Below are 13,052 nucleotides of genomic sequence, written 5' to 3' on the forward strand. Positions count from 1 at the left end.
AATTTTAAATGAAATTTTTCTATGGGGTTGTTAGAGTCTATGAATATTATATAAATGCCCCAAGCCTTTAAATGATTCAAAACAAGTTTTTTCTTTCAAATAATAACTTTTGTTGAAATTGTGAATTCATGTTTCATTTTTTTCTCGCATATTTATACTTCGTGATATAATTTACACAGTTTTACCTCCAAGAAAAATATGTATGCAATATATTATGTAATCGATCTAACTAATTCGGTGAAAGTACTTTTATTCGCGGGTACCAATTTTCGTGGTTTAGGGGAAAAATATCAGTTCGCAGATTCTTAAGTTCGTGGGCTGACAACTCGTCCATGCAACCCAATCATACATTTCCTTTTCGTTTGGAACCATGCAAATTTCGTAGATTATAAAACCAACGAAAATCGCAAAATTTGGTACCCCACGAATAATAAAACTTTCACAGGCTGAGACGTCTTTGAAGAAGATCCGATCTAAAGTCTAACTTACGCAAGGATCAAGGGCCCAAGTACTCGAATATATAAAATGTTTCATGAAAAATTTCTTATATTCAGCGTACATCTTAGAAACTAAAGATTGAGTGACACCTAGATCGATTGATGAATGTTTGGCAAAAAGCTTACCAACTAATCTTCTATCTAAATTGTTTGTGATAAAGATACCAGACCTTGTGCGATCTTGGCGACGCGTCTTTTCATGAAACATGCAACCAAATAAAACTGTATATGTTTGTATACTCGTTGCGATCGAAGGTCATGCTCTTCGTCGTACATGCAATAAAGAACGTTTAAGGGGATTGAACCATGAGCTGCGTCTGTGGTAACGCGTGCACCAGAAAACATTTGGAACAGTTTTTGGACATTCCATATCAGGACAGACTATATAAGAGAGGTTTTGATACCTAAAATATTACTTGTAAATGTTTTCGTTTCAATCAGAATTCATTTAAAATTATAAGCAAGTTGATAGCAATACAATAAATAGAATAAGAGGACTGGTAGTCTTTTTAAATAAATATTCTGGTCCTGAATAAGTTACAATTAAATATTCTGGCCTACACCTTCTAGAATGAAATGTGTTCTGACCTCAGTTCAGATACTTCATACAGTGACATTAAAATAAATAATCTTGCCCTGATATGGTTGAAAATAAATTTTCTGAAATGCAAAATTTCAAAAATAGATATTCTGACCCCATAAAATTTGCCAGGCCCCATTAAAATCAAATGGTTTACTCGTAAAGACAAATATTTAACAGTGTAAGAGTTCATGTGTAGACCATGCCTTGAGTACCAGACGTGCACCCAATACAGTAGACAGACAGTTTAGAAGACATGGGCAGATCCAAAATGGGAAGGCCCTTCTTTTGCTCGAAAATGTGGATGGTTAAATAAAAAATCTCATGAAATCAGTGGAGACGGCTAATCTCAGGATATCAATGAAGTCGCGGCCCTATTAGCCAGACAACATATGTCCCATCAAACTAGATCTGTGATGATTGAACTTGTCCGAATCAAATACGATTCTTAGTCAAAGAGAGCATTGATCTATACATAGATTTCAGTCCATCTCAAACGATACAATCACGAAATCCAAGGGGTTCCAGGATTGACCCGCACTTTGGATAATATTGGCTATATGCAAACTAGAACAAAAATTGCTAATAATAGCCTGGAACCATGCTTTTTTTCTGGAATTCCTTTTCTAGGTCTTGGTGTTAATTGGTTTGTAAATTTTCCGAAGAAATTTATTTTCATTTGTTAAAGACCATGATTTTCGACAAAATGGTACAGTTCATGACATACGTATATTACAATGTACTACAGAATAATGACCTAACAATTTATGACCATGTTCAAAAAGATCACCAACTCTTCATTGTCAACATATTTAGACTTAACATGACAATTGAAGTTTATGAATTCGTTTTTTACACAAGAGAACAAAGGAATGTACCATTTAAAATAACATTTATAGCATTATTCCTGAAGCAATTAGTTATAATTTGTAATTACAATTTTTGCTCTGTTTAGAACAGTTATATTGAGGGACCTGAGGGGAAATATTTGTATTGTCTCAGTATAAAACCAGCTTGAAAAAATTCAAAATTTATTTGCAAAGCCAATGTTTTTCATCTTCCAATAAAGCATTAACCTGAAAGAGGATTTCAAGAAAAAGATGGGGACGTTATGGTGAATGTTGGAAAATATATGTAACCATTTTGATAGAAATTTGTACAAAACAAAATAAAACAAATACACAAGAACAGAAGCAAAAAAAAAAAGAGAAAAAAAAGACGCATAATAAACCAGCAGACGCCTCCCTTATCTAGCAAAAACATGAACGTTAGACCATAAAAAATCCTAGATTCTCATCCAACATTTTTTTTCAAAATTAGAGAAGGACGAGTGAATTTCATTTATTATCAATTTACATACAAAATGCTGTTAATTTGAAAGAAATTGACCTCCATTAGGTAAAAATCAAAATAAAAGTTTTCGGGAAGGGTGAAAAAATTGGGTCGGGAGGGGATGAGTATCTAAGATATTTTGTTCGGCTTTACAGGCCTGCACAATTAATTAAACCTTAGTAATTGAAATCGAAGATGTCAGTCAGTTTTAAATCATATACAATAAATACATTTTAGTCGATGTTGAATTTCAACTTGCAATTTATGTGCTGAAAATCAGAACAAGTGAAATACTTTGCCCAAACTTGTCTCTATTTTCAAGTCCTTCACGAACCTCTTCAGATGTAATATGTAATAACAAAATGTATGCATTGGTTACAAAATGACTAATTCTTCGACGTGATCCAACTTGTATAATAAAGATAATACTCAATGTTTCAATTGTTGCAATTGAAGAGACACTTAACCTTTGCCGATAAAATTAATGACAATTTATTACGTGGATGACACTTGACAATGTGAAAAATGTTCGATTGACGTGTAGGTGTAAGAACGATAACCCAATCGATTAGTAAAAGCAATTCTTCGTTCAAAGAGAGATAACCCAATCTCATTTAATTTCTCTAGGTTAAGAAATATGGAGAATTATGTAGAATACCATTAAACAATACTGTAAAAGTTGGAATAGTTGGTTTGATGAACAGAGAATGCATGAACAAAAATATAAAAGAAATGTTTGAATGAACAGGCAAAATAATGATGACTCTCACCCAATACTTCGGTCAAAGCATCGAAGTTTAATGTCACATACATCAATTGTGCTGAATTTCATCAGTGATGTTTTTTGTTTGTGATTATTTTGTTTTGTCACAAACATAATATGCTTATATGACATTAAAAAAATTGAATGTTAACATTTTTACAAGAAACTACTACCAGGTAATTAACAGGTGACTTTCTATGCAGTAAAGAAGAATTTAAATGCATCCTTGATTAACATATTGACATGTATACATATTTTTAAATCATCAGACAGCCAAGTCGGCTTATGATGCACTGTTTGCATAAAACGATTATATTTAAATTCAAATTGTCATAAAGTGTCATGTTGAATAAATTACTTTTCTCTGCTTTCGAAAAAGGAAAATTTTGAAAGTAAAAATATTCTAAAAATATCATGGTGTCTCAGTTCTGCGGTGGTTTATGATTAGAAAGAAATTCACACATTTTATCTTCATCGGAAAGACCAGAAATGTTACGATAAACTTTGGATATCTTCAAACAGTTTGTTGCTTTCAGTCTCATTCGGATAAAGAAGTGTGTCAGCAGCAGATCCAGAAATGATGCAGGAGTTGGCATCCTCCTTTTTATTTGAAAAATTGTCATTTTCATGTGTAAAATTGACAAAAAAAAATGGTAAATAATGTCCTAGCATCCTCCTTTTTCTGAGGAACCCAGGCTAGCAACCCTCCTTTGCGAAGCGTCTGGATCCACCCTTGTGTGTTTCGTCTTCAACTGAATTTGTAGTACACATTTTATAAGTTCTACATTCAAGAGGATTTCTCTATGACGTCTTTGTTTCGATTTCAAGGTGGAAATACCGCATCGCATTTTCGCACTAGAAGACTAAATAACGTCCCAGATTTATAAAGCCCTGTTTAAAATAATGTTTTAAATGTTTGTTTGTTCTCAGTTTTGGTGTTTATTCAACACTGTCTTTCCAAGTAAGTTTATGTTCGCCTTTAAAGTATGTCTGGATGGTATCTACTAAATATGATACTAAGGCATATTGATTCTCGGGTTCGAATAAGTCACTAACTCCGCATACACTGACTCTTCATATGTTTAAACCATGTTTCTCTATATATCTACATCTCCTGATCCCACAAAACACTTTGTGACAATCAAATTATAGTGTTCGGTAGTTTTACTAGTCTGCAGAATAAACGCACAATATTACTGTGAATCCATATCGCAATGCCGAGCATCCGTTTTGTCAAAACAACACCTAGAATAGTACGTATTGCTTCGTGTACTTTCTCTAGCGGCTCGAATTGATTGTAATGACTGGTTAGCTAGTTCAATTAGAGGCTAAGGTAAAGAGATAACTGAAACATCTACAGGTAATTGTAATCCCACTTAGAAAAAAAACCTTACCCTACCGGTGCATCCGGTCCATGCTCCAAGTTTTTAGTGGACTCCATGCAATTGATTCAAACTGATGTGAAGTGACTTTAAAAGAATAGTTCTCTATAAGTGACCCAGTTTTTTTATTCAGCAAAGAATAGGCAAATGAATTATTTACTGTCTTATTAATAATAATTTTGTCTACCCTCGGACAATTGATAAAATAACCAAAGCTGTGCGAGAGCTTTGGTTACAACTAGGTTGGATAACCGAACATATAACATCGATTTTCTTGTAACATGTACATTGACTAATGATGTCAAAATTTCAAACTAAGTTTATCATGTCATGGGTACATTTACGAACAAACGAACAGACAGACGGAAAGACAGCCGATTCCAATATAATTTCATAAGTTTTTTTCTGTTGAGTATTATAAAAATAAAGAGATGTACTATCAGCACACGTTAACCAGTTTCCTTAATGCTCGTCTTCATACTTAATACTACAAATATTTCTAACTGACCACTAGTGATTGAGAACACTGCTCAAGTAAACCGTCCTCCAATACAATCTTTCACGTAGCCCACCTTGATTCGATAAGATAAGGTCGAATCGTTTGTGGAAAGATGGACACGCCACTCAAGCTTAAAATGATTTGACTATCTGAAATCAAGCAAGGAGTTAAATACAGAAGCCTTCTAAATTTAACTCCTTGATTCAAGTAAATGACCTCTTTATGACCCTCTTTCATATTCGATTTTAGTTACACAGCCTTCACAGTCTTCCTTTGAGGTTGTAGGTTCCACAAAAAAAGACAGATCACAACAAGAGGTTCCAAAGAGCCTGAACCGCTCACTTGGATCATTTTTTTTGTCTTTCAAATGCAATAAGTCTAGCAAGGAGTCGTCATACAATTCAAACTAAAATAAATGATGGCTTCCGTAGGCCTTATCAAAGAATCAGTTTTGTAACTATCTATAATACTGAGTTTATCAGTAAATTTTCTAAAACCGCAAAAAAATGTCATTTTTGTCTTTCAAGTGCAATGTTTAACTATAAAACTTCGATCCAATGGAGACTTTATATACCTTTTTTCAAAGGGATCAATTCACTTATAGTCAAGTTGTTGCACGGACATCACGACAATGTTTGTTTGCGGTCCCATTTCGGTTCCTCATTCCTAAATAGTTACCATCACAAGCACCAAAACTATGCCAATTATTCCTTTTGTTAATATCTATACATTTAAACTCATGTTACTTTCCAAACGAACGAGGATGACAACAGGGTGAAACCATTATACAAGCGGTCGTAAAAAAAAAAAACAATCCCCTTAACAATATGCAACGACGAAACCACAAGATCCGGAAAGTAGGATTCTGAGTGATATATGTAAATTTTTATGAACTAAGTCCCATAACTCGAAAATGTAAAGAAATCAAAAGGAGCTTACATCAACAGAAATAAACAATTATGGAAGTTTCATAAAAATTGATAGAAGAATTAAGTGTGAATGTTGACAGACAACAGACAAACAACAGTATACCATTCCAGGACCGAATCCAGAGACTTTGAAAACGGCTCCTCAGAAAAAGGGGGTGCTAGGACATTATTTGCCATTTTTGTCAATTTTACAAATGAAAACGACAAATTTTCCGAAAAAGGGGGTGCTAACCCTCTACAAAGCCCCTCTGGCTCCGTCACTGCAATTACAAGTTCTATTTAGAAACACAGGCATTAAACAAAATATCACAAACACACAATGGTTATCACTTGAGTTTATTGCAAATGACTGAAGCTCTTACATGATATTGTTATCCACATATACAACTTATTATTTTCTGTCTTGTGGAGCCTGAAAATGGGGAAAGGTGGTGGTATAATAAGGGCATTTTTTTTACCCAATCCAAGTCATAGTACAATTCTGACATTAAGATAGGAATATTAGAAAATTCATCTCTGTTTTAGCAGGTTCTTGTTTTTTTTTTCATAAAATTATTTTATTTATAGAATTTTACATATAAAATTATAACTGTGATATTTTATTTTCAAATTACAAATACTAATTTCAAATATTCATTGGTAAAAATTTTATTTCTAATCATTATCATCAGATCATTAACTTTCACCGGTTACTAAACAAATGTCATAAAAATATGATTCTAAAACTACTACCACAAACTAATGCTATACATTCTTTGATCTTTGCCAAGAAGGACTGTAAATTCGTAAATCATTGCATGTATAATTTATTGCAAAGTGATAATTTTTACTCAAATGTGATTAAAGTTTCTGTGAAATTGAGAAAATCACACTTCATTCACAATGACAATGCCATAATGGGAGTTAAAAGCTCAATAGTATTTCTTGCAATAAAATAACATTGCAATAATTTCCAGATTTACAGTAATTGAAAAGTAAATTGGATTAGTTTTGTAGATCAAGCAATTTTTGTAGAAATTTTGACAACATAGAGATATATAAAATGTTTAGTACTTTTTACCCTTGGCCCATACACTCATTACACAAACAAACAGGAAACTTCAAATTCCTCAATAGTAAAAGCAAAATTCTAGATTTAATAAGAAAAAAAATAAAGAGAAAAAGCAGTACTTTATTTATTATAATATTGCAATAGAGAAGACATAAACAAAATTAATCCAGGGGCGGTTCCAAACACTTTGAAAAGGAGTGGTGACAGTCAGGGTTCCTATGAAAACAGGGGGTGCTAGGACATTATTTGTCCTTTTCTGTCAATTTTACATATGAAAATGACAAATTTTCTCCACAAAAGGGGGAGGGGTGCCAACCCCCTGCACCCCCTTCTGGATCCGCAACTGATTAATCAGTGCAAAAAATTGTGACTCGCCGATTTTGAAGAGGATATTTATTGTAATAATTTTGGATGTTTTCTACAGAAATAGTTAATTTTCTAAGAAAATGTTTGAAATTGAATGAATAAAAATTCATTCATCTAAAGCAACACACAAATTTGGATTTCAACATCAGAAAACTATGAAATATACAACATTTTCCCACTCACCCTTTCTGTATAAAGTAATGCCTGTCAGAACCAAATGACTGTACAGAACCTGTCTTAACCCAACCCTGTACAATACCTGTCTGAACCAAATGACTGTACAGAACCTGTCTTAACCCAACCCTGTACAATACCTGTCTGAACCAAACGCCTGTACAGAACTTGTCTAATACCAACCCTGTACAGGTACAATACCTGTCTGAACCAAACAACTGTACAGAACCCGTCTTAACCCAACCCTGTACAGAAATTGTCTGAACCAAACCCTGTACAATACCTGTCTGAACCAAATGATTGTACATAACCTGTCTAATACCAACCCTGTACAATACCTGTCTGAACCAAATGACTGTACAGATAAATTTATCAAGATTTAAATTTTAGTTGTGCACCCTAATAACATGCTAAAACTGCACACACTTTGGGTTCCAACGAAATTTTGCTAAAGACAAGTTTCGTCATACTGTTTTGTTTAGAGATTTTTTGTTTCCTATTAAATGCTTGACTTTAAGACATGATGAAATTGTTAATCAAATGTTACTACAGATATAAGTAGATTTGGACTATCTTTTTATTTTTGAAATGAAGCGTATGCATCCTGAGGCAGATCTGGGATTTCTGGTCAGAAAGCGTAAGAGTAAAAAATTAATTACAGTTTTTGTGAATAATCAAGCGAATCAAGATTTCAAGCAAATAACTTTTTTCTTTTCAAATTTCAGAATGCTTATAAAAGAAGACCCACCCTGAATCTGTGTTTCATTTCATCAACTTTTTAAAAAAATTGAATAAGCTATTATGCTCTACAGAACAAATCCATCATGTCTTAAATTCATCTTAAGTTGAGATTCTCCTTTGGTAGAAAGCACAAGCAAAATACATATAAAACATTAGATGATAATGTAAAAACTATGTGATGATGTGGATAAAGAATAATGATTATACTAAAATGAATAAATTATGCTCATTATAAAAGATGGCTTTACAAGGGGAGTAACTCTAGCAAGATGGCTTTACAAAAGGAAGTAACCCTAGCAGGATGGCTTAACAAAGGGAAGTAACTCTAGCCATTATGCTTAGGAAAGAAATATGAAGAAATATTAAATTTCAGTAAAGCTTAAGAGTTTAACTAATGCTTAATATATTAACTGCTTTGTAAACTTGATTTCAAGTCTATAGTTTAAGTACCACCCTGTGCGTATTTTAAGGCACTATGTACACTTCTTTGGTTTAATTAAGGTTCATATAAATCAAAAGGTTAAGATTCAGTAAAAAGACATGTAAAAAAATGTCATAAAATTGTAAAAATTTCTTAAAACCAAATTCTATTTAAAAGAAAATCTCCAATTAACTTCTAAACCCTTCTAATAGCAAAAACAGTTCCTTTTATCACACAATTTAGTTACTTTCATTAAAAGTTAATTTGAATGTTGATGAAAAATTTTGATTTTTGTTTACCAAAATGATTTATTTTTTGTAAACAAGCAAAAAATTTGTGGAAATCTATACGTTTATAAGACACAAAGTAATGTATTAAATTAAAGAATGTAAAAACGGCATGTTGCAATGCCAAAATCATTTACAATATAGACCAAAAACACTTAACCATACAGCAGGCAAATTTCGTGAAGTCCTAATTTCCGTTATTCTTTGTATTGTCAACAGGAATGCATAAATAAAACCTGGACAAAGTCCTGACAAAAAGATCAAGACAGTTATTTCTGCATCTTAAAATCTTGGTAATACAAAAATTAAAAATTACTTCCTCAAATTTTGAAAAAAAAACCTGCAGAATTTATTGTGTGCAAAAATTATCGACTGTATATATTTTTTGGTCAAATGGCACCGTTGGAGTTTACACAATACACAATATAAGATACAAAACTCTACAAAGTTATAGAATTATAAACATGTATCAACAAACAAAAAAGCAACATTCATAATACACAAAGAACAACACAAAGCGGATGATTCAAAACATTTGCATACATTAACATTAACAGGGGCAGACAATGTTTGGTTAAAAAAAGTGCATATCTTAGAAATTTGATAGAAATTGTTTCCTTTCAGAGTAGAAATGGGGTTAGTCATAATCACAAATCTCTATAATACCATTGTCATTGAACTGTACAATTTCAAACGAAAAGGGTTAATCTGTAAAATAGAAAAGTTAATATGAAAGAACTTGCAGCAAGTAAGTTTATTTTCCTGGAGAAACTGTCTGCACCCCATTCCACACTTAAGTCTACAGGTGATTTTAAAAATCATGAATGACTAATATGGCGAAGAAATACTGTTATGTAGTTATTCAAAAGCTACACAATGACTGCCAAGAGTTTGTTCATAGGGCTCAAATTTTTTAGGGATAAACTTTTATAGCAACTACACATATTTGGAATACATGCTTAAAAAGAAAACTATATAAGAAATTGAAAGTCTTGTTTGGAAGCTATCAATAGTTTGTTCACTCTCATTACATATTTTACATTTTGTTCAATAACAACTTCAATGGCCCCCAAAACAAACTCTGGCACATGAAGCTAACAACACCTCACATCTCATGTGGCTGGTGCAGCACTATATAATATATCAAAGCAACACAAAAATAACATTATAAAATTGAGTTGTATTTGAACTGGATTACACATAATAATGAAACAATTCCTATAGCAATATCTTAATTAAAAATTCATATAGAAATAATTAACAAGCTAAAAAATTGAACAGTAAGGAATAATTTCAACTCCAATTTTATATTAGATCACAACAAAAATGTTCTATATGTAACGGCCAAAACCCTAACAGTTATTTATGCTTAGAATCGTCAAAATCTAAATATAGAATGGTCCCTTTTGGTTATTGGAGGGATCCTTTGATTTGTATAAAATAGTCACATGACTGGCACATATATCACAGTAGTCCATTATGACCTTGAAAGGTCAAAGGTCATTACTAAGAATGTCATTCACATGACTTTATTTCATTGGTCGACTTGTATTTTCTACACATAAAACAATGAATTTATTGAAACAGCTATATTCTTTCATGTCGACCAATTTTCCGTCAAGTAGTGAGCTGGCATATCCCTTAGATCTCGGACTTGCGCTGTGCCAGTGATTACAAGACATATCGTCAACTTTGACACCATTAGATGTTGAACCATGCCAGACTATCTTCTGCGGCCTATTAGAAAAATAAAATGTCATCTCAGTAAACTCTGACTGATAAAGACAAAGGTATGCTTGGTGCAAATTTATACTCTTAATTGTTTCTATTAAATAGCATCAAATTTTGTACAAAAAATACTCAAGTGAATTTCACTTGCATAATTATTATTCATACTACCACAACTAGCTTTTGTTGTAAATTTAATTTCACTGCACAACATCATAAAGTTCAGGGTAGTAATTCAAGAATTTTGCTGTTGTTTTCAAAACTATATTAGAAATTTGCCTTAGAATGCAGATAAGTACTTTTTTTATATATAATGATTACAGTACTCATATCATTCAAAGTGAATATCTTGGGTTCTCAAATCAATTTTTCGTTGAATAAAGTAAGTAGAAAAAATTATTAAGGCATTTTTTAATGAAATTGTTCATCAGGGGTGGACACAGGAAAATGTTTTTTTTTCCATTCTAGGTGCTTGGGGGGGGGGGGGGGGGGGGGGGGGTTAAGTCTGGCATGCATGTCCTTGGATCCACGCCTGTTCATGACAAGAAAGGTATGTTTTTGTTTCCATTTTATTTCCTTCAAGAGGATGAAGAAGGACCAAAAAACACCAAATATTTTTATTTGGCCTAACACATACCATCTGGGACTGGTCATTACATCTTCACCATCAAATGAATAAATATGTCTCTGTGTGTTGAAATATCCACCATGTCCATTCAATAATTGTTTCCAGGAATTAAATAATATCTGATCCTGTAACATAAATAATATTTAGTACATCTGATAATCATTGAAACAACACTTTTCATTGGCTATTTTACAATTTTTGATAATAAAATATTTCAACAACAATTATCATTGGCTATTATCATACAATTATCTTTCCATTAAAAAATTCTCATTTTCCGAGTTTTGGATTATACTCTAGTCTCAGTGTACTACATACATATTGTTAATATTTTGACAAATATAAAGATGTTCTATAAAAGAAGTTTCTTTAAAAGTAATATAAGCTATTTTATTTATCTTGCATCATAAAAGGCCAAACGATTCTAAAAGGTACATAATTTACCATGGTACTACCAAACAAACATTTCTTAAAAGAACTGTTACTCACTGTGCAAGTTACACCAATACACATCCAAACGTGCCACATATGATAATCATATGGTAATCATATGACAATCATATGATATTTAACATATGATAGTCATATGATTATCATATGATTCTCATATGTTAATTTTGGCTTGAAAACATATGACAATCATATGTTTGGGAAAAACATAAGATTATCATATGATAGTCATTTGATTATCATATTGTGCTCGATTCATATGATAATCTTATGATGCAAACCATGTGATTCTCATGTGTGGCACATTTGCCTGTGTAGATGTGCATGAATATCAAAACTACTGGTAAATGTGATGTTCACTTTTTTTTTAGATAAGACATAAAATATCCTATTAAATAAGTAGGGGCTATAAATGGCTCTAAAGGTACCGCATTAATCAACTACCTTCATATAAACAATTTAACCTATCAAAAAAAGAGGGGCTTAAAATGGCACTAAGGCACCTCTTTGTAAAGTATCAAAAAAAAGGGGGGTCTAAAAATGGCTCTAAAGGTACCTCATTGAACAATTACCTTCATATTAACAATGGGTACTGATCGGTCTACATCATAATACACTATGGAAGTTAAGTCCTGTGTTTTGGTAGATAAGAATGCCCTGAATGTGCCCTTCTTTCCTGCTTGTTTGGCCTGTTTGTGACATTTGGCATCAGCTCCACGGATACCTCCCATTCTGCCAGACCATGGAGCATTTAGAGCAAAAATGTATAGCTGAAGAAGAAGTAAAATAAGTAACATATTTGTGGTAAAGATTTAGGATAAATTTGATCCCACCATCACAAAAAAATGATAATGAACATGTAAATTTCCACTTTTTATTTTATAATTCATACAAAGCATGTGAGGACAATTGTTGGTTTCACTATGAGAAGTTTCCATGCATTAGGAGTTGGCTAAGTATGTACAAGAAACACCAAATATAATCTACACAACACAAGAAAATCCATGAGCCTCTTCCTTATTTTTTTTACCATCAAGATTGTTATAGTTTTATATACATTAGTTTCCTCTTTTGAAGACCTGATTAGTATGCACATTATGGCTCAATGAGACCATTTCAAATCCACGATTCTTGTAATATGCTAGTTTATCACTGAGACAAACTGAGATGGAAAATTTCACTTGGACTCTAGTGTAGTGTATTTATAAATATATATAAAAGCTT

The 13,052-nt window shown here is 32.3% G+C and overlaps 1 protein-coding gene across 5 annotated transcripts in view; it reads right to left on the reverse strand.

Annotated features, from left to right (window-relative positions):
• Window positions 1-6,302: 6,302 nt before the first annotated feature.
• The window catches only part of LOC148600157 (uncharacterized), a 119,291-nt gene continuing 112,541 nt past the window's right edge, over window positions 6,303-13,052 (reverse strand). For all 5 annotated transcript variants that reach the window (XM_088559306.1, XM_088559304.1, XM_088559305.1 and 2 more), the window contains 3 exons: window positions 12,401-12,598; window positions 11,388-11,503; window positions 6,303-10,759 (listed from right to left, as the gene is read on the reverse strand). In XM_088559306.1, the coding sequence (XP_088415432.1) occupies window positions 10,552-10,759; window positions 11,388-11,503; window positions 12,401-12,598 (522 nt within the window). In that variant the 3' untranslated portion in view covers window positions 6,303-10,551. The remainder of the gene's footprint in view (window positions 10,760-11,387; window positions 11,504-12,400; window positions 12,599-13,052) is intronic.

This window comes from Perna viridis, chromosome 13 (genome assembly GCF_037379345.1).
Source record: "Perna viridis isolate PV_CMFRI_1.1 ecotype Kerala chromosome 13, ASM3737934v1, whole genome shotgun sequence".
Classification (NCBI taxonomy): Eukaryota; Metazoa; Mollusca; class Bivalvia; order Mytilida; family Mytilidae; genus Perna; species Perna viridis.